The sequence below is a fragment of the Patagioenas fasciata genome, chromosome 9, assembly GCF_037038585.1.
Source record: "Patagioenas fasciata isolate bPatFas1 chromosome 9, bPatFas1.hap1, whole genome shotgun sequence".
Classification (NCBI taxonomy): Eukaryota; Metazoa; Chordata; class Aves; order Columbiformes; family Columbidae; genus Patagioenas; species Patagioenas fasciata.
Genome location: NC_092528.1, coordinates 5,408,498 through 5,430,316, shown reverse-complemented (window position 1 = coordinate 5,430,316; position 21,819 = coordinate 5,408,498). Strand labels below are relative to the sequence as shown.

The following is a 21,819-nucleotide window of genomic DNA, read 5'->3' as shown; positions in this document are numbered from 1 at the left end:
GCGCGCGTCACGGCTCGGCGCGCCGCGAGGCTTCTTCCGCACACTGGGAGCCGCCATATTGCTGTACGGAAAGGCGGTGTGGAATGGGGAGAGGCGCAGGGCTGGTGGCGGAGTCGGTGCTGGGAGACGGGGTGTGGCGGCGCCTTAGGGTTTCGCTCGTTCCACACGACGTTGGCGAGAGCGGCCTGTGACACATACGCCCGAGGAAGTTCCTCTGTATGGGCGCGACCATCGTGTTGTACGGAGCTGGCAGAGCCGAGCCCCGCCCCTCCGTCCCCGGGAGGGTAAAGCCGCACGCCCGCCCCTCTCAGAAGCGCCGTTGACGGCTCAGTCGCCGCGGACCGAGCGGCTTGTCGGGAGGCGGAGACCCAGCAGCGCCCAGGAGGCAAGCGAGCGCCGCCGGGAGCGAGTCCCCTCTTCTCCACCCGCCCCACAACAGCGGTGCTGTACGGCGGAGCCTCGGTCAAAATGGCGGCGGCCGTGTGGCGGCCGCCATCTTGGTTGACGGCAGTGCCGTACAGAAACCCCTTCCCCAGCAGCTGAGGGGCGGCCGGGGTGACCTGGCTCCGCCATCTTGCTGTACGGCTGGCGGCGGCCGGGCCGGCGGGCGGGGGCCGGGGCGGGCCCGGCCGGCGGCGGCCGGAGATGGTGATCTGCTGCGCCGCCGCCAACTGCTCCAACCGGCAGGGGAAGGCGCACCGGGGCGCCGTCTCCTTCCACAGGTAAGGGCGGCCTGCCGCCGCCCGCAGGTGCCGCGGCCGGGCCTCCCCCATCCCCGGCCCCGCTCCGGGCTGCCCGCGGCGCTGCGGCGGCCCCGGCTCCCCGGGAGCTCCCGCCGGGCCCCGGGCGGCTCCGGCCGCCCTTTGTTTCCCTCAGCGCCGGGACCGGCTGCGGGCAGCGGGGGATCCCGGGGGTCCGCGCTCACTCCGGGCCCGACCCCGACCCCTCGGCCTGTGCCCGCCCAGGTGCTGCCCGTGAGTCCCCGGGGACGGTCGGTGCGTCTGGTGACCGGCTGGAAAAAGCCGCTTTTTCTAGCTTACTCGCGGCCTTTTCCCAGTGCAGGATTTTTTACACCAAATTAAACGTCCCCAGGATGAGCGTCGGGGACGCGTGTCGGCTCGGCCGGGCTGTCGGGCGCATCCCAGACCCGCCGCCCTCGGCCGCTTCGCGGGTCGGTTCCCATTGAAAGGGCAGCGATGCTTTTTAGGTCTGGGCTGTTATTGAGCATCGGGCATTTTGGACCAAAATGAAACAATCCTCAAATGAGCGAATCCTGTTAAAATTCACGAGAATTTCCTAAACCTGAAAGTGCCGACCTTTCTGATTTCCCAAATGCAACTTATTTTTTCATTGTTGTTATCTGTTTGTTGTTTTCAGATTCCCTCTGAAGGATTCGAAGCGGCTGATCCAGTGGCTAAAAGCTGTTCAGAGAGACAACTGGACTCCCACCAAGTATTCATTTCTTTGCAGCGAGCATTTCACCAAAGACAGCTTTTCCAAGCGGCTGGAAGACCAGCACCGGTTGCTGAAGCCCACCGCCGTCCCCACCATCTTCCAGCTTTCAGAGAAAAAACGCGACAACCTGGATTATGTCAGAAGCAGAAGAAAAACAGCGAGCCAGGTGTTGCTGCAGGATGGAGAAGACCCAAGGGAAGGAGGCTGTGAGGTAGTTCAAAGGACCTCGTCTTCTGGCCAGGACTTCATGGTGATGCAAGACACGAAAGAGATGGAGGACGCGACTTTGCAAGCGGAAATGGGATCGATGTCCGAGGAGGAAGAGAACGTCCGCAGCCAGCTGGATGGCCCTCGGAGAAGGACGTTAGGCGATAATTTGGTTGCAAAGCCTGGACTTCAGAATAAGCTGGAGAGATCTGCTGTGGAGGACTGTCCTAAGGCCACCTGGCCGGGGAGCTGGGTGGCAGACAGGAGCGGCGTGTCCGTCGACGACTTCACGCCTCCCGCCTCTGGTGCTTGCAAGTTCATCGGCTCCCTTCATTCTTACAGCTTTTCCTCGAAGCACGCCCGGGAGAGGCCATCCTTCCCAAAAGAGCAGCTAGAAAGGAAAAGGCCAAAGAGAGACGCGGAGCCAAGCTGCAGCAGCCACCTCGTGGGACGCGATAAGGCCGTAGCAGAAGGTTCCTCCGCTTCATCCCTTCCCGCCACCCCGCAGAAACCTTCGCAGGGTTTGTCGGCGTCCCCGGCAGACCTGACCCCTCGGCCTGCCGCCGAGGCCGTGGCGGGGAGGAAGGGGGACACGGACGCCAACCCCATGTCCATCAACGAGGTGATCATGTCGGCCTCGGGAGCGTGCAAGCTCATTGACTCCCTCCACTCGTACTGTTTCTCCTCCCGGCAGAGCAAAAGTCAGGTGTGCTGCCTGCGTGAGCAGGTGGAGAAGAAGAACGGGGAGTTGAAACTGTTGAGGCAGAGGATCAGCCGCTCTGACAGTCAAGTCAGGAAGCTGAAGGAGAAGCTCGATGAGCTGAAGAGGATCAGTTTCCCTTACTTGAACAGCCTGCTGTCCCAGGACTGTGGTCAGTATTCCCAGCGGCTCTGCCTTGAGGCAGAATTCACCCTTTTCTTAGGCTGTTGAAGTTAGGGGCTGTAAAGATGCGATGGGTAAAAGATACGCGAAAGGTACCTCTTGGGAAGGAGAAGTAGTAGCATGTGTTAGACTAACAGATACAGGTGAAAGAATTAAGTTTTTGGGTACATGAGCTATTTCGTATATCCCAAAAGTTTTCAAGGTGATTCCTGGCGTGGAATGGGAAGTTAGAACATGGTGTTGCAGACAACTCTTGATGACTTTTCTTTTTCCTTCTCCCTTCTTCCTGGATTATTTTAACTTGTTTGTGACTCAGTAGCACCTGTTAGGATTTGCCTTCCTTTGCAGCGTGCCTGTGATTTTTTATTTTTGGTGTGTTAATGAGCTGTTGTGGGCAAGTAGGTATCTGGGAAAGCAGTTGTAGTCTTCTCCGGTGAAGTAAGTACTTGTGATATTAGATTTCATTAGATTTCGGGTTGGATGAAGTGGAAGTGGGAGGTATCAAATATGACAATGTCATGATACACAGTGAGGTCACTTCTTGTGTCTGAATGTCTGTCCGGCAGGGGGATTGAACTGGATGATCTTTCAAGGTACCTTCCAATCCCTAACATTCTGGGATTCTGTGTTTGATTTGATCGTTTCCTTCCTGGGAAGGAAGGAGTTAGGAAATGGATAATGAAGTGGGAAGAGATGGAGAAATTACTTCACTGTCAATTAAAAAATGAGAAACGTGAAAACGTAACGGAACTTGGTGAGGGACAAGGTTGTGTAAAAAGGTTGTTGTGGAGAAGTGGAATTAGGCCATAACCCTCTCTCTTGCTTTAGGGTGCTTCAATATGCAGCTGATAAAACTCTTGCACAATGACTGGTTGCAAGATACAATTTGGGGGAAGAGTTTTAGGAGCATCTAATGATGTTTGTGGGGCTGCTGAGAAGATGTTGGGTTGTCTCGTGAAGGATGCGTGACTTGGGGCTTCCTCAAAGAAGTTGTCACCCGTGGATTGTTGGTGTCCCCTGATGGCAATTCTTGCCTCTCTTCTTTAGGAGAAGCCGCCTCACAGCTTCTCCTAAAGCCACGTGGTATTAGACACGGTCAGAAGAGTGATTCTGCCATAGGCGGGGACCTTCTCCAGGCTGTTCTAGCCCAGCCTGCTTCCTTGCTCGAGCCCAAGAAAACAAACGCTGACAAAATTCTCAAAGGTTGTACCCAGTGTGACTTTTCCCATGTGTTTTTAACTTTTCAGAGTATGGGGAAACTCGCACTTTGATTTGAGGAGTGAGGGGAAAGAATCCCCCCTCCCCAAAGGGAAATCAATGTAGTCGAATTTGTACCTTCTGGTCTGTATTTTTGTATTATTTTGGTGCCAAACTAAAGAAAATAACTAAGTACAATTTTAGGGTTCCGTAATTGTCATTCATATATATGAAAAGGGGTGTCCAGCTTTGCTGAAATACCTTCCTTGAGATACTAATTGCAAAAACAAGGTCCTGAAGGATGTTTTCCATTATTCTAGTAAGCACTATGATTTTTCTTTCCTGAGATGGTTGTTCTTATACAAATGTCTTTGAGAACATGAGAACTGTATATTAATATTATCTTCTGAAGGAACATAAGGATTACATATTCTGTTTTTTAGGGGATTTTTTTTAATGAATTGACCAACTCGTTACCTGTTCTGCTGTCTCTTCCAACAAAACTGGAGAGCAGTGTGTAAAAATGAACCATTTTGGGAACTGCGATGGGAAGTTCCTGTGGAACTCTGTGGCTGGTGACCTTTTTTAAAGGATGAAGTGCTGTGGTGCAGTCTGGCTTGTGCTTAGACATGGAGTTTTACTGTAATACAAAGCTGAACTGAAGAAGGGCTCTTTGCTATTCATAAAAATACCATCGGGTAACATATTAGGTTAATAATTATAATCTTTGTTAGTAGCTACATTTCAGTCGTCCTGAATTGCCTGGTGTGTAGCGGAGGTGACGTTACTCGCTGTGAGGTTCCAAAGGCCTCGGGGACAGGGAGTGTCAGCGGAGGAGCCGCCCGGACTGACCGTGCCGGTTGTTCATCTCCATGTCCCGGCTCCCCGCACTGCTCTTTGCTCTTCGAATGCTTCCACAACACCGCCAGCAGAAAAACAAGCTTTAGGCTGGCACCCATTGAGCAGATCTTCATCGTGGTATCAGTTCTCAAGTGATATTTTCCTCCAGTGTGTTTCTGGCTGTATCCAAAGTACAGGCGGCTGGGAAGAGCAGGTTTCTGCAGAGCTGCTGTCCCCACCAGCCGCACAGAAGGGTCGGTGACTCATCTGGGCGAGTTGGGCTCACCGTGTGCTCCAGCTGTCACCATGTGCTCAAGCAGCATTTCCCAACCTGTCTTAACCGGGGGATCGACGAGCTGCTTTTAGGAGAAGCCCTGGGCCGTTTCCCACGCAGTGACCTTTTCCATCTAAACTTGGAATTAGCTTGTCCGTTTCTGAGGTTCGTGGACCAAAGGTTGAGGAAAATCCCAACGGAGCAAGCACCGTGAGGCACTGAGCACCAGGCAGAATGAGGGCAGGAGCGTCTTCTGGATAACAACTGGATGCACTGGGAGAAACTGGGGAGAGCCAGTGAGCAAGTATGGATCTGATGTCCTGGGGAAGGGGAGACAATTCTGACAGCAGCATCCTCCAGTACACAAGTACCACCTGGCCGTCTTGTTCTGCTTGGAGGTTTCACAGCTCTGCTGCATCATGCTCCCCCAGTGCTGGCACAGACAGGACATCAGAGGTGATCCTTGCACAAGATCACCTCCTCCTAATGTGCTCGAGTTTGCTCCTTTTGTAAAACTACATCTCCCAGCAGGCACTGGGATAACTCTCTTACTTCATCATGAGATCACTTCCCTAATGGCCATCTTACCAACCCTGCGCAAAACACTTTCTGGGGAGCAAAGGTGGTTTGAGAGCTCGGACGAGCAATAGAGAAATAACCCTGCGGACCATGGCTGGCGATGGAGCAAATGCAGGTATGGTTCACTGGGATTGGCTTGTTGGCCTGTGTCAGAGAGGTAAAGCTGTTGGAGTGCAGCCCTTTGAGCATATGCTGCATGTTTGGCTTTCGTGAAGGTCATGTTAAAGGCAAGAGAGTTTGCAAAATGAGTCCCTGTGAAAAATGGTCAGAATTTTGCTAGGAATGTGCAGGAAATCGTATTTCCTGCCAGCTTAGATTTGTCTTCAAATATTTGTACAAAGCCTGCATAGAAATGGGGTCATTTGTGACACTTTTGACCTGCGAATGAAGCATAGTTCGAGAACTTTTGGGACAAACCAAAGGACTCAAACATTAAATGTCTGCTTTTTTTTTTTCCGAGGTCCTGATTCCTGGTCTGTGGGGCCTGAGCCAGTGTTTCTCATCAAGGTGGCAGCAGGTTTCTGTTTGTGTTGCAGGAAACAAATAGCAAAATCCTGTTCCCGGCAGCAGCGAGAAGTGGGGTTACGTGAGGAAGGGAGATGCTGTGCTCCCATCGGTCTGAGCAGGTCCTGCCCAGCTTAGCTTGAAAATGAAACCCTTATAATGGATTGCAGAGATGTGCTGCCAGGGAAGAAGTCTGGTCAGAGTAAGTGGGTGTTACCAAGAGCAAGGAAGCTATAAAATAAGGCAAGGGCAAGATAAGGAGTAGGAGTATGTGTGCAGGTTAAGAGCAGGGCTCAATCTGGCAGAAGGTGTCTCAAGAGAGGCGAGATGAGATGTCAGAGCACCCATAGCCCGAGCAGGAGCTGCCTCATGGGACACACAAGTCTGGGACTTGTGCCGATCATGGAGGCAACTCCTTCACCACTGCAGACGTTTAATCCCACAGAGAGCGGGCAATGACTCACCACAAAAATCCAGCTTGCAGCTAGGAAGCAATGAAAAGGCGACTAAGGAGAACTTGAGAGAAAGTAAAACTTACCGAGCTAAGCACAGGTAGGTTGTCTGGGTTTCTCATAATAGTGTGTAATTTAAAGAAATCTTTTATCTGTACATAACAGAACTCCAACAGTGATTACAGGCACTGGAGCATTTTACTGCAAAGGTTAGAAACAAAGACAATAACATGTTAGTATTTGGTCATGAAATTAAGTACTAAGGCTGTAAGATGAAAATTGGTGAACGTAACCACGTTGGCAGCTTTTTGAGCAGAGCTGGAGCACGTCAGCACTGGGAATGCTTTACTGGTTAACTGGGGGAGCATCAGCAAAGGGCGTAAAGCTGTGCAGCGCTCAGGGACGGGCAGCAGAGTCCAAAGCCACCTTCTGTACTTAAATATGGAAAAATTATGTTGGACAAGACTGCTGCTTAATTACCAGAACCTTGATGATGATGATCTAAATCCAGTAAGTGACTCAGCTGAAGACAGCGCTGCAGGCGGCTGCCTGGCTGTTGTTGTAGAGCCTGCACTTTGAAGACTGAGAAGATACTTTGTGAGTTGCTTTGGTTTTTGTTTGGACTCTGTGACAGTGCAGGGAGGGATTTGTCTTCTAAACCTTCTGTGAATGTGAAACATGTGGAAATGGTCCATCTGATGGTGAAACGAAGCCAACACGTGTGCCCAGGACCTGGTTGTGGTGGTTTTGGCCTGAGCGGCCTCCTGAAGAAAAGGGTGCTCAGGTTGCTGCTGTGCCTGTGGTTTTTGTCTCCCAAGCTGCTGCGATTTGTGAGCATTTGTGGCTGATTTCAGTCAGATATTGTGGAGGAGCAGAGGTCTCGAAGATGCTGGGTCCCTAATGGCTTCAAGTGGATCATCTGGTGGGAGAAAGTGGCTCCTGGAATGTTCTTGTTCAGAAAGAGGCTGTAGCGTGAGCTCCCCGTGAAGAAAGAGAAACTCTGTGGATGTGAGAGAACCAGTGTTGAGAGGACCCGTCTGGGTCTGTGTCTCTTGCACTGGAAATTCCCAGCTGTGGTTTGTATTCTTGACATGGACACACACACTTTTGAAGCTGTAGCAGCAGGTCGTTTGCATAAGTGATGCACCAAGACTTTCTTTAGAAGTGCAGGCTCCTTCCTCAGTGAAACTTCTCTTGACAAACTGCGTCTTTAAACCTGTTTGAAACAAAGCAGCTCAAACAAAGACATTTTCCTCCTTAAACTCTACTTTTTGTTGCTACAATAGTCTTGCTTTTACCAAAACACTACATAAGAAACAAATTTCTTTTCAAACCACTTTTTCTGGTGGACTCAATCTGCCTCTGTCCTGTCTGCCTCCCCACTCGTGCTTTTCCATTCTCATCTCGGCCCTTTGGCACAGAAGGAGGGAGAAAAGGTGATTTGGTCCACTCCTCAGAGACCAGTTCCGAAGGGAAGAAGCAGCGCTGCGCAGGATGTGAGCAGGATGTGTTTACTCCTCACTGAGTCCTTGGCCCTTATTCCCTGTTGTTCTTGGCTTTTCCAAGTGATCTAAGAACTAAAAACCTCATGTTGGCTTCCTTGCCATCCAGGTAGTTTGGAAAATGATGGTTGCTTGGCCATGTTTGCCCAGGTGCTGTAGTGTTCAGGATATACAGTTATTTTCAGCTGGCTGGAGGTCCCAGCTCTTTGGAAGTGAGACTTGGGGTCAAGTTGTGGGTGCTGGAAACCATCATTTGGCTTTTCTTGGTTTAGAATGGAGTCTAAAGGAAAGGCTAAAGTTGTTTCTGTCATTTTGATGCTTTTTCCCGAAATGCGCCAGGGTTGGTAAGCAGAAGAAAATGAAGCGCTCATCCCGCTCCTGACCCAGGAGAGGGCAGCAGCAGCCCGGCCTGGAGGCTCCTCCAGCCTCTCCAAAGCTTTCATCTTTGCTTCCAGGGGAGTCTGAGCCTGCAAAAAGCTTGGAAAGAAATGCAGTGTATGCAGCACCAATGAGAGGCAAATAGAAGTTGGATGAGGAAGCAATACTCTCCTTAATCACAAAACTGTGTGCTCTCAACATGAAAGTAGGAAGAAAAACTGGTTCCTAAGAAGCAATGGAGAAGTATGGGGTTTCTTGTAGCAATAATTTTGGAGTTTTGTTGCTTTAGTTGCTTGCAGGTGGAAGGTAGTGAGACCACATCTGGAATATTGTGTCCAGTTGTGGCCCCTCAGTTCCAGAAGGACAGGGAACTGCTGGAGAGAGTCCAGCGCAGCCACCAAGATGCTGAAGGGAGTGGAGCATCTCCCGTGTGAGGAAAGGCTGAGGGAGCTGGGGCTCTGGAGCTGGGGAAGAGGAGACTGAGGGGGGACTCATTCATGGGGATCAATATGGAAAGGGGCAGTGTCAGGAGGATGGAGCCAGGCTCTTCTGGGTGACAACCAGTGACAGGACAAGGGGCAATGGGTGCAAACTGGAACACAGGAGGTTCCACTTAAATAGGAGAAGAAACTTGTTCCTGGTGAGGGTGTCAGAGCCTGGCCCAGGCTGCCCAGGGAGGTTGTGGAGTCTCCTTCTGTGCAGACATTCAAACCCGCCTGGACACCTTCCTGTGGAACCTCAGCTGGGTGTTCCTGCTCCATGGGGGGATTGCACTGGATGAGCTTTACAGGTCCCTTCCAGTCCCTGACACTCTGGGATTCTCTGTGATGCTGTGAGGGTGGGTATCAAGACAACAAAATCCTAAGTATCTTATGTATCAATACAATGAAATCCTGTCCGGTGCAGTAACACTGCGGTGTGGGTTGCAGGAACCCTATGGTAGCGCCTCAGTGAGGCTGCAGGACGGGCTCTGCAAGGCTGGCTCTGCTGCCATAGCTTTTTATCACCTATTTGTAGTGAGTTCTCCTGTTTTCTCACATTGCTTCACTTGCAAAATACTTCAGGATAAAGAAGAGTAATTGGCAGCATCTTGCTGCCGTGCCAGCTGGCTTTCTAAACCTGCTGTCTGTGGGAGAATGAAGAACAAAGTGGTAATTCTCTTTTATCCAGGAGAGTTTCTGTTCCTTCTCCTTTGCCGTTCTGTGTGTGGCCTCTCCGTTTTTGATCCTTTCTCAGAGATTTTAGCCTGACACTTGGGACTGAGCACAGTGAAACTCAGACTGACACCTCGTTGGTGTTGGTCTTTTCCAGAGACCACATACGTGCCGTGTTGCTTTCCCTGCATACACCTTCGCAATGGATCTGCTTTGCTGTTCCCATGGCTTTCAATTGTCTCTCAGTTTCTCTGATTTATTTGTGTTTTTTCAGGTCCTGCTCTCTGAAATCGCAGCAAAATACAAAACTGTGGTTTATCGAAGCTCTTCTAAAATGATACCTTAAACTTTTACCTTTGCGAAACAGACTTTGGTTGATTCTTAATGCAATGACGAAGGGAAGCAGCTTTCTCTTCCATTTGTGCTTTAACTTGCAGGCACCCTGTGTTTTCTAAAACATTTCACGTAGTGCAGAGTCTAAGCAGGACAACTTGGGAACGATCCCCGTGTCTTTGAAAAAGTGTAGGTCACTGTTAACCTCTTCAAAAACTTCACAGCCAAACTTTGGCCCTGAATATGTATGCAGCATGATTTTCTTTTTCCTCTGAAGTGAAGACTCGTTTCCTTGCTCGCTGAAACAAGCAGCAATGGTACGTACTCGGTGCTTGAGAAAAGTCAGGCTGGAGCATTAGATTTAGTTACCGTTTAGTGATAGTTCTTTCAGTCTCCATCCTTGTTTGTAGATGGGAGGGGAGTCAGAAATGGAGCACTGGAAGGGGCTCCATGCAAGCCCAAGAAGTTTGGAAACAGACCTGCTTTCCGTGGCTCGTCACCGTTCCTCATCTCCCCTCGCACCTCAGAGCTGATGCTGCTCTAGAGAAAAATGTTGCAGATCCCTGAATTTTTGTTGTTTTCTTCTTCCACAGAGACTCCCCAGCTGAACCCTGTGATGGAGCCGCTGTCCTGGATGCTGGGCACGTGGCTCTCGGACCCGCCGGGAGACGGCACCTTCCCCACCATGAAACCCTTCCAGTACCTGGAGGAAGTGCACATCTCTCATGTGGGGCAGCCCATGCTTAACTTCTCGTAAGTCTGGGGCTCTGGCTGCAGTGGCAGCAGCTTTTGGGCGAGATTTGTTGGTTGTGTTTCATTTCCAGTGGCAAAGCAAACAAGATTTCACCTACCAAGTGAGACAATGTACTGATATGTGACTGCATGGTCTGAGGTTTGTTTTCCTTTAAACCTTGTGATTAATTGGCATGGTGTTGCAAAATACCCAGGGCTGCACACCTGCAGTTGCTGAAGAGTTATTTTCAGGAGCCCAAGAGTACTGTGTGCTTCTACAGAGCTTTTCTGAAGTGAGTTCACAGCTGTGGGCTCGTGCAGGAACACACGTGTACAGGATCAGGACTGTGGTGCTGTGTACAGCCCTTGTGTCCTGCCAGTCTGGAGGGTTACACAGTCAGAAGTAACTCAGGTGCTATGAATGTGACTGTCTTAGAATAGCGAGAGTAACTTGGGGTACCAAGAATGGCCCTGGTGTGGACATCACTGTTTTTTGTGCAAATTCCATACCTGCCTTTGAAAGACCAGCGATCATTCTGCTTTATCATGATGTCCACAGGATGTGTGTTAACCGAAAGACTTACTGACCTCGTGACCAGAAAAAAAACTCCCCATCCCCTTGCTGGTGGTGCCTGTCTAATCAGAAATTAATCTTCAGGCAGTAGTGTTACAGCTGCTGTCATTCTGCTTTGTGAACCTCCTGCTTGCAGATGCAATAAATGAAGGAGCTATGGCATGGCTGCCAAGTTTGTCCATTTTAAACCATGAAAATCTGAGAAAAATTAAGGTGTTTACCAAACTAGATGGGATAGGAGACAGATGGCTCAACTGCTTTGGCTGCAAGTAACTGTTCTAAGATAAACTGAAATCTGGAGGAAGAAGAGTGACATGTTAGCTACCTGTTCAGTACCGCTCTGTTTGGGAGGGGTGAGTTGGAAAGCTTGTTGCTTTGAAAAACGGAGAAAATAATAATGGCAAGGTGCCAACGCTGTGTGAAAGATGCCCCGTGTTCCTGGTGTGCAGAGCTGCTGGCTCAGCATGCAAAATGTTCAGTCCAGTTTCCAAAAGAAACCAAACTCTGACAGTTGTGCTCTGTCTACACCTCCTTCTCTAACTATTGAACAGTTGTCAATTTGAGTTGCCTTGGATTTGTTTTGGTGCCAAAGAGATACACAACTCAGAGCAGCTGCCACGCACCCAAGCACGTGGTCCCTTCTCCCAAGTAACGAGTGTCAGGAGCAGAGGAAACGGCCTCAAGTTGCACCAGGGGAGGTTGAGGTTGGATGTGGGGAACAATTTCTTCCCCAAAGGGCTGTGGGGCATTGGAACAGGCTGCCCAGGGCAGTGCTGGAGTCACCATCCCTGGAGGGTTGGACAGACGGACATGAGGTTCTCAGGACATGGGGCAGTGCCAAGGGTGGGGGAATGGTTGGACTTGATGATCCTGAGGGTCTTTTCCAACCAAAATGATTCTGTGATTCTATGAAACTTGTCCCTAACTGCTTGCCTGAGTTGTGCTCCCCTTCCTTGTCTCCAGCTCTTTGAAGCCCCCAGGTTTCTCGTGCCATGTCTAGGGGTGCCATGTGCTGCAGCTTGTGCTGCTGATCTCCTAGGAGATGGTGACTCTGTGATTTATTATATTTTACTTCACACAGGAAAGACTTACTTTGGATTTCTGAGCTCTCTTAATAAATACCTGCTCCAGTTTGCCACGTGCCAGCCCCTGGACAAGCCCTTTGGTCAAGCTCTTCTTGAGTCTGTTGCTCATTTATCCCGCTACTGTTGGGGTGGCCAGCTGATGATACCGCACATCCTCAGTGCCAGGACACGTCACGGTGGCCAAGGGGCCGGTGTTGGCCCTTTCCAGCAGGAACATCCCCATTGCACGGCAGAGGCACATGTGGGAACCACTGTGGTGCCAAGGAGTTCTGGGTGCAGATCCAGCAGCAGCAGCTCCCAGGTTGCCTCTGTCTCTTTTCCTGTAGGATGCAGAGTAGGAAATTATATGAAAAACAGTATAAAAAGAAAGAGATCAGTCTAGAATATAGAAATGCTTATAGGATAGTCTGCTACACTGTATAGATACCCAGTTTGTTGTGGTGCTGAAGTTTAATGCAGTTACTGATGTAGACTCAGGAATGCTGTGCCACTACTGTGATAAATGAACATGTGTGATATATGAAATCACCCACCTTATAGATGACCAGACATAGAACCCTGAAGCTTCATGAAGAGTAAATAAGAATCTGAGCTGAATTTTCTTTTCCTTTTTGAAGGAGGTGGTGGGAGAAATGAGTCTGCTCTGGAATAAACAAACTCACTCCCAACTTGCTATGTTTAAAAGCTAAATAAAGACGATATTGTAATTCCAGATATTTATTTGAGGCAGAGTGTGGCTTCAACATCTGTGAAGTGTCTGACTTGTGAGGCTGTTTCTGAGCTGGCTGTTAGGAAGACTCAGGAGCTGTGAAGAATCTGAAGCTTGGACTTAAATAACTAACTCCAGCTCTAAGAAATAATTGTGTCTGTAAAGGTTTACACTTCCCAATTATGAAGCATTGTCAGTCTTCAAGTAATACTGCGGGCAGTCATGTCGCTAAATAAAATACCATTTCCTCTGAGGCAAAACCAGGCCAAACGCTATGTTTTCAGTGCAACAAAACCGTCTTGTTTTCTGATTCCCCCTCAGGTTCAACGCCTTCCATCCGGACACCAGGAAACCCATGCACCGAGAATGTGGATTCATCCGCCTCAAACCTGACACTAATAAGGTGGCTTTCATCAGCGCTCAGAACACAGGTACACGCACCGGGGAAAACAAGAGGTTGTTACCCTGCTGTGCCATTTCATTACTTCTCCAGAAAATCATTTCGCCTCCCACAGTTTCATTTAATTCATTTTCGCCGTGGGTTCGGGGCCGAAGAGCAGCTGTGCTGCTCTTCGGCCCCGAACCCACGGCGAAAATAATAAATGAGCTTGTGTCAAAAGCACTGAGTTTCTAGGACCGGTGATGTGGCTTTTAAGAGCGTTACAACGCAGTTAATATTTAAATTTGCGTCTAAAACTCCAGAGCAGGTGCTGAAGGGAAGGCTGCCGGTCGCAATACGATACTTATCCCACACAGTATGAGTAAGTCTGGCTGGCTAGATTTTTCTAAGCAGTATTACGTGTCTGAAGTGTGCGGATTGCAGTTGTCGATACGTGCTAGGTCAAGAAAACCGTGCTTCAGGGAGAGTGGTGGTCTATTGCTTACCCTAATAACTGTGACATCATTAAGTAACCTTTCTAGTCTAATATATATATATATGACCTTGCTTCTCACTAGGTCTGGTGGAGGTGGAGGAAGGGGAGGTGAATGGACAAGAGCTGTCGATAGCTTCTCACTCCATAGCCAGAATCTCCTTTGCCAAGAAGCCCCATGTAGAGCAGGTGAGTGAGCAATTCGCATAGTGTTGCTGGCCCCAGGAGGTGTCTAGCTGAGAGGATAGGTTAATTAGCACGCTTTAATTACAGATTGCCAGGAGGAGTTCTGGGAAATATTGCATGGCATCCTTTCTGTAACAATATTCGGAAAATACTTGGTACATTACAAGACCCAGAGGGCCCATTAAGATAAGAACTGATGTGTGAATCAGAGCAGCCAGCCCAGAATCCTGTCTCCAGTAGCAGCTCTTTAGAGAAGAGAATTGCAAAGCCTTGCCTAAATACCCTTGTACAGCAATGATGTTGCCTCTTAATGCTGAATTAATTATGGTCTGAGGGTGCACACATAAGGTATGTCCAGTATTGGGCCTCATCAGGATGTTTTAGGAACACCTACCATTTGTGGAGCTCCACCTTGTCTTTGCATATCTTGCATTTCGGGGCGTTCACAGGTTGCTCTGAGCTCCCATCCCATCCGTGGCTGCTCAGCAGGGCTGGCACTTGCTGTCAGCTCCAGTCTTGCTTGACTGCCGCTTGGTTTTGACTCACAGCTGTGAGTACGATGGCACTGCTGTGGCACAGGTCACCGCTGGAATCCCGGCTGTCATGTACGACCTTGTCGTGTCTGACTAGCAACTGAGAAAGAGCAAGGTTGAACAAGCTCTCGCAAAGAGTAGGTACTGGCATGTTCTTGCATCTGTTTTGTTTTCTCCGATAGTGCTTGAAGCAAGTGACTGTGGTTTTTCAAGGGTGACAAGTGCAATGTGGCTCTCGGGAGAGAAGACACTACTTTGATTGCAGCAAATACAGTATTGTCTTATTAAGGACTTTAAGGCTTTATTTTGCAGCCTAATTTTTATGTGCTGTGAAATAAACCCAAAGATAAATGAGAGCACAAGTTTGTGCATGTGTAGCCAGTGACATAAGTGTGCTCCCAAAATTCACTAAATTGCCAAAAATTGCATGTGCCTACACAAATATTGTTCTAACTGGAAAGGCAGTCCTGACTCCCCTGCCTTCAAATGCGTGGTTTAAGTTGTTGGGTTTCTCCTTTCCCAGGAGCAGCCTCCTTTCTATAGCAGGAGAAATAAAGCCATTAAATACTATGGTTATCACCAGGGTACCACCCTCTTAGAGTCACTGCCTGAAACGTGAGCAGACAGACTGGCAGGAGGAGAGGGGGAAAGCAACAGAAAGCCAGTGAATATCCTGCTGCTCCAGGGCTCCAAGGCTGGCGTTGGCTGAACCTCCCAAGCTGCAGGTCTGTGCCCACCTGGCACCTGAGGGCAGGGAGGCTCAGGTACTGGTCCCAGTGAGCGTCTGGGAGGCCCTTGCTGGTGAAGGAGGATGTGGAACAAGAGGGAATGGCAGGTAACCAGCTCCTAATGTTGTTTTCTTCACCAAGAACAGCGTAAACTGCCTGTGGAAATCAAGAGACCAGAAGTGTGAGAAGGCCAACGTGTGCTGCTGCTTTCGTTGCTCGTTCTCAGAAAACTTTACCATAATGTTGTGTTCTCGCTGAAACTTGGAAAGGCTGTGGCTTGGCCGAGCCATAATTCGGGCAGGAAGATGTGTTCTCTGGGCCAGGGCTGTGCTGCAGGCACTTGCTGGTGTGGCCATGCTGAGGTGCAAGAGCTCCCCGCAGGGACAGAGAGATGATGCTGATGGGACGTAAGGCTCAATTGCAGTGTGTGTGACTCTTCCTCTGTCTCTGAGGAGCGAGTGGCTCTGAGCTCCCACCCTGTGCATACAGACGAGGTGTTCTGCAGGAAGCGGAGGAGTACTCCTATAGACCAGTTTGTTTCCAAACACCCTGCTCATGTTCCCTTGTGAGCATCTGGAGAACAGGCACTTTTTCAAATATTTTCAAACTTTAGGGCTGCCCTCTCAGTATGTGGATGCGGAGGGAACTGACTAACGTGCCTGCAAGGCTGCCGTGTTATCTCTGAAAAGTGATGGAGACCTGTGGAGTGTCCTGGTGACTGGAACCTCATGGTACGTGGGTCACCCGTCTTCAGGAAGCACCTGAAGGTCAACCCAGAGAGCTGTGAGCTGGTGAGACTCACTTCAGCCCCTGGAGATTTCTGCACGGATGAAGGAGAAGGTGGTTGGGCACAGTCAGTGTGGTTTAACCCTGGGGAAATGGTGCCTGACTGACCTGGTTGTCTTCGGTGATAAAGTGACTGGATTTGTGGATGAGGAGAGAGCAGTGGATGTTTCTTGCCTTGGATTCAGCAATTTCCCCAGGTCCTTTCTCTGTGTTTCACGTTTCCTCTCCCATGTGGGAAGCAGAAGTCTCTCTGTACATCTCAGAATCACACAGAATCACAGGATGTCAGGGGTTGGAAGGGACCTGGAAAGCTCATCCAGTGCAATCCCCCCATGGAGCAGGAACACCCAGCTGAGGTTCCACAGGAAGGGGTCCAGGCGGGTTTGAATGTCTGCAGAGAAGGAGACTCCACAACCTCCCTGGGCAGCCTGGGCCAGGCTCTGACACCCTCACCCCAAACAAGTTTCTTCTCATCTTTAAGTGGAACCTCCTGTGTTCCAGTTTGCACCCATTGCCCCTTGTCCTGTCACTGGTTGTCACCCAGAAGAGCCTGGCTCCATCCTCCTGACACTCCCCCTTTCCATATTGATCCCCAGGAATGAGTCCCCCTTCAGTCTCCTCTTCTCCAGCTCCAGAGCACCAGCTCCCTCAGCCTTTCCTCACACGGGAGATGCTCCACTCCCTTCAGCATCTTGGTGGCTGCGCTGGACTCTCTCCAGCAGTTCCCTGTCCTTCTGGAACTGAGGGGCCACAACTGGACACAATATTCCAGGTGTGGTCTCCCCAGGGCAGAGCAGAGGGGCAGGAGAACCTCTCTGACCTACTGACCACCCCCTTCTAACCCACCCCAGGTACCATTGGCCTTCCTGGCCACAAGGGCCCAGTGCTGGCTCATGGTCACCCTGCTGTCCCCAGGACCCCCAGGTCCCTTTCCCCTACACTGCTCTCCAACAGCTCGTTCCCCAGATGTTCCTCAGGTGTACACAGAGCTCATCCTCTCACGGTTCCATCAGCCCGCCTTTACCTGAAGCTCGCTTTTGAGAATAAGTCCCCCTCTTTTTTGCCAAGTTCCTCTCATGTTCTCCTTTTGGCATTCAGCCTCCCTTGTCTGACCTGCAGTGATCTATTCAGAAAATAAAGAGCTGTTCAGGAATCCTGAGTTTAGGTAGCGCATTGTGAGATAATTTCTTGTTGAAGTGTCTTTTATATTCTTTCTAATTGCCTTTTCCTGCTTAGGGTATTTGAGGAGCTCTGTCATGCATTACAAAGAGCCCCATCTGGTCAGGAAATATTACTTAAAGCATAATTTGCATATGAGCCTGTTCCTGCTGTTGCCCCTATGAATGTCAGAACAGCCATGTGTCCTCGGCAGCCCTGGGAAGCTTCGCTCCAACTGGCAACGACCTCCTGGAAGGAGGATGTGTTGGATATCAGCATTAAGGGTGCTCTGCGGGTGTGGGAACAGCTGTGTTAATGGAGGGGACGCTGTCTCGGAGCACACAGACTGGCGATAGCTCATGGACATGTCCCCGAGTGGCCTTCACTGGAAACACATGCATTTGTGAAAGCCTCTGTGTTTTAGGAATTTCTAAATGGGACTGGTTTAAATGACAGCAGATTAATTGTGCTTGCAGGTTGTCCTGCTGTCCCCAGGACTCTGTTTCTGTTCACCCCAGGATTGTGCTTGGCACAAGAAGCAGAAAGTGGCCACCGGGCAGAATAAGCAGCTATTTGGGGTGATGCAGAGCAAATCTGTGCTGAAATCGCACAAAGGGCCGAAGCGCTGGGTGCAGGGTCCGTGCTGAGCTGCCTCCTCGCAGCAGCGCTCACCCGGTGTCACCCACAGTTACATGGCCCTTCTCCTGCTGAGCAGCTGGAGTGACACCTTCCACAGCTTTATTCTGGGACAGGAGGTTCAAAAAGGGATGATCCCAGTTCTCTCCTTTATTTTGGTGACAGCTCGGAGAAGACCCACAGCCTGTACCAAGCGCTGTGGAGGCTTAGCTGCTCCCTCCAGTTTGGCAGCCACAGAAACCTGGGTTTGGGCGTCTGCTTGCGCGGATCCTAAGTAGTCCAGCTCCGCAGGGCAACCCCAAATTGCCTCTCTGGAAGTCTGGTGCAGCACAGACAGACTTGCAGCCTGCCCGGGTGGAGGGATGGGGACAATGTCACCTGTCGAGCCCTCTCGATGCACAGCAGCGCTCTGCCATCCCACCCTGGGGCTGAACCTCACCTGTTTGCAAGCCAAGGCTCAACAGGCTCCCACCTCCCCAGGCAGTGTGAGCAACACTTTGGCCTGGCACGGTGCGGTGACCTGCAGGGAGCCTGAGGGGTTTTGAAGGCTGTGTTGGGGACATTGTTCAGCACAGAGAAGCTCCCTGAGCCACCAGCTGCTCTTCTGGTGGAAGGGTATTGGCCTCACTGTGCTGAGATGGTGTCAGTAGTAGCACTGGGACGCTGTGTTGGTCTATGGATAATTGTCTTGGAGCTGGTATTCTGGAAGGAGCCACCTTCCTTAGGAGATAGAACTTCTCTTGGTTTACTCACATGACTGTAGTGAGCCCATCCTTCCATCTGTGGAGCGTTGACAGCAAAGGGGTGGTAGAAGGCGCAGGTAAGGAATTTAGCCTGTGGATGCTGTTTTCTTTGATTGTGTTATTTCTTTTGTTCCCCTCTTTTTAGATTACCAGAAAATTCAGGCTCAATTCTGATGGGAAACTTGAACAAACTGTCTCGATGGCAACCACTACGCAGCCCATGACTCAGCACCTCCACATTACCTACAAGAAGGTGATGCCCTGACACTGGGAGGGCCGGGTCTCCCTGGGGACATCGTGTAGAAAGAGCAGCAGCAGCTCGGGGACACGACGTGGCACATCCGGGAGCTGGCAGCTCGGGGACATGGCATGACAGATCCCGGAGCTGGCAGCCTGGGGACATGGCATGACAGATCCCGGAGCTGGCAGCCTGGGGACATGGCATGACAGATCCCGGAGCTGGCAGCCTGGGGACATGGCATGACAGATCCCGGAGCTGGCAGCCTGGGGACACGGCAGATCCAGCTGCCTGTGCTTGCCCCCAGGGCTGCGGAGCTGCTCGTCCTGTTGAGAATGTTACTCAGATGTTTCTGTAATGGTATATTAAAAAATAAAATAAAAAGCTTTTATTTTTATGGCTGCCTTGGGGTGTGATTGCGGAGTAGTCTGCATGTCCCTCTGCTCTGGCAGTGGTTGCAGAGGCTTTTTGATGCCTGTTTATTAGAAGGTGTTGGGTTACAGGTCCAACCTCCTGGACCCTTCTCTGCAACCTGAATAATGGTGCGGAAGCCTCAGCGTCAGGAATGGATTTGCCCTGCAGGGACAGACCCTGAGAACTGCCTCTTACTGTGGGAGGGAGGGGACAGTGGCACCTGGGGGTGCTGTCTGGGTGACCTGAAAGGCAGTGCTGCTTCCACTCCACAGCAGAGGCTGGAGAGGTCGTTCTGGCTGTGTTTCTCCTTCCGTTGTCTTGTTCAAAGGCTCTGTGAAGTGGGTGTGTGGCTCTAGGGAAGGCCTCGGCGGTGATATTTCTTTCCCAGATGATTTCTGATGCCAGCAGTTGTGCAGAAGCTCTCTGTGAGGGTGCGATGGGTCTGGTTTGCGCCTGTAGCTTTCCTCGGGACCCAAGACCCCCTTGGCCGAAGTGATTTAAAACCTTGGCAGCTTTGGAAGTGGCTGCTCTGGTGGCTTCCCAAGCTTCTCTGAGCTTTGCGGTGGTGTCCTCAGTGTATTGGCAGGTAGCGCAAAAGTGATTCAGAGATGCGGTTTCAGCATGTAGTGCCACAAGGGTATTTTAAGGAAAAGTGGAGAGGGAGGCAAACAGTTCAGATCCTGCATTATGTTCCTGAGCCCCTGTATTTGAAGCTGAAAATTCAAACTGGGGCTAAGAAGTGATAGCACAGAAACTTCTCATGGTTTTGGAGACAGCAGAGGGCATGGTGGAGGCAGAACTTTGTGAGAAGTGATTTTGAATGCTGGTGCTGTAGGTCTTTAAGTGTTGCTCAGTGGCATGAAGATGGAGGCTGATCATGGGCAGTGCGCCCCAGGGGTCAAGACTGGGTCGGATCCTCTTCGCTAGCTTTTAGTAGTTTAGCCTAGCCCCCCCCCCCCGGCTGGAAACTAAAACCACATGCTGCTCACTCACCCATCCCCAGTACCCTGGGATGGGGAGGAGAACTGAGAAGCCCGAGGAGATGTCAGCACGGTCCAGCTCTGGCTCGCTCCAGCAGACACCCCACAGCTGCAGAAGGAGCAGCGCAGCTCCAGGACACCCCCCAGGCTCTTGGCAGAGAGCAGGGACAGCTCAGAGCTCCCTTTGCCCCTCTCAGGACGCAGCCCTGGGAGATGTGGGCTGAGACGTGTGAGTGTCTGGAAAGTTGATCCACTCATCTCTCTGCCAGTTCTCCATCCGTGGGCCTGACGGTTTCCAAACCACGTCCCCTCTCGCTCTGCTCCGCGCTCCATGGGCGCCTCGGCTTCTGCAGAGGCCTCTGCGCCTCTGCCTTTTTCCTCTTTTCTCTCCCTGGGCTGTTTGGGACCAGGTGCTGCTGCCTGGGACCGGGTGCTCGGTGCGGATGGAGTTCATGAGGAACTGCACTGAGTATCTTTTATTTCATATTCCGTTTTGATTTTATATATATACATATTTGCTAGTAGTGCGTTAGTATTTTGTAATTTTATTCAAGTGTGTTTATCTCATTCCAAGTTTCTCCCTTTCCTTTCAATTCTCTCCCCTGTCTGGGGGCTGGGGGGGACTGAGTGAGTGGTTATCGTGGTTATATTGCAAGTTTGGGTTAAACCACGACACTCCTGAGTTCACCAAGGGACGCGCACCATCCTGCCCTGGGGAGGAACAGCCCCAGGCCCCAGGACACGCTGGGGTGTCCGGCTGGAGAGCAGCCCTGCAGAGGAGCCCTGGGGTCCTGCTGGACACCACGGTGAATCTGAGCCAGCCAGGACGGGCAGGGGTGTTCTGGGCTGCACAAGGAGGAGCATCGGCAGCAGATCAGGGAGGGACCAGCAGTGCTGAGGCCACCCCTGGAGCCCCTGCCAGGTGGGCTTTGCATCACAGGGTCTGTCTGAGGCTGGGGAGCTCCTGGGTGCGTCCCCAGGTGTGTCCCCGAGAGCCCTGTGATGTCACCAGAGTCACAGTCACTCTGTGATGTCACTTGCGGTGGGTGCCAATAAAAGCCAGTGTCGAGTCCTGTGGGCGGCACACGAGCCATCGAGTCCTGCCAGCGGCACCAGACGCTGTGACCGGCCAGCAGCTGAGTGGCCACCGAGTCCTGCCAGTGGAACCCGAGCCCTCGCGTTGCACCAGTGACAGACATCAGGTCCTGTCGGCAGCAGACGAGACATCAGGTCCCGCCGGCAGCTGAGAGGACATCGAGTCTGGGCAGCATTGGGGAGGACACAAAGTCCCGGCAGCAGCAGAGAAGACACCAAGACCTGCCAGTGGCAGAGACACCGAGTGCGTCCAGCTCTGAGAGGGCACCACGTACCGGCAGCAGCTGAGGTCACCAAGTCCTGTGAGCAGCAGAGGACACACCAAGTCGCAGGAAACCAAGTCCCAGCAGCAGCAATGGAGTCACCCGGGCCTGACCCAGCGGTGCCACCAGCTGCCAGGCGGTGCCGGCGGGGGGACTCGTGCCCCATGTGCCGGGGTCCCTTGGCAGCCCCCGCTGGCGTGGCCCCGTGCTGGCACACGTTCTGCCGGGCCTGCATCCAGCACTGGGCTGCCAGCGCCGCGGCTGCCGCCTGCCCGCTCTGCCGGGGGCCCATCCTGGCCATCCGCCTCCTGCCGCTGGAGGATGACGGT

At 51.4% G+C, this 21,819-nt stretch overlaps 1 protein-coding gene across 3 annotated transcripts; it reads left to right on the top strand.

Annotated features, from left to right (window-relative positions):
* Positions 1-564: 564 nt before the first annotated feature.
* On the top strand, positions 565-19,135 carry THAP4 (THAP domain containing 4). 3 transcript variants are annotated; one of them, XM_071812344.1, is made up of 7 exons: positions 565-722; positions 1,378-2,534; positions 10,352-10,511; positions 13,180-13,289; positions 13,816-13,919; positions 15,791-15,908; positions 18,646-18,764. In XM_071812344.1, the coding sequence occupies exons 1-6, from the start codon at positions 646-648 to the stop codon at positions 15,860-15,862; spliced, it is 1,680 nt and encodes a 559-aa protein (XP_071668445.1). In that variant the 5' UTR covers positions 565-645; the 3' UTR covers positions 15,863-15,908; positions 18,646-18,764. The 3 variants fall into 3 exon arrangements, with proteins under 3 accessions (XP_071668445.1, XP_065701018.1, XP_065701019.1); XM_065844946.1 differs by lacking the exon at positions 15,791-15,908 and having other exon boundaries at positions 18,646-19,135; XM_065844947.2 differs by lacking the exons at positions 565-722; positions 1,378-2,534; positions 15,791-15,908 and adding an exon at positions 4,793-5,550 and having other exon boundaries at positions 18,646-19,135.
* Positions 19,136-21,819: the final 2,684 nt, after the last annotated feature.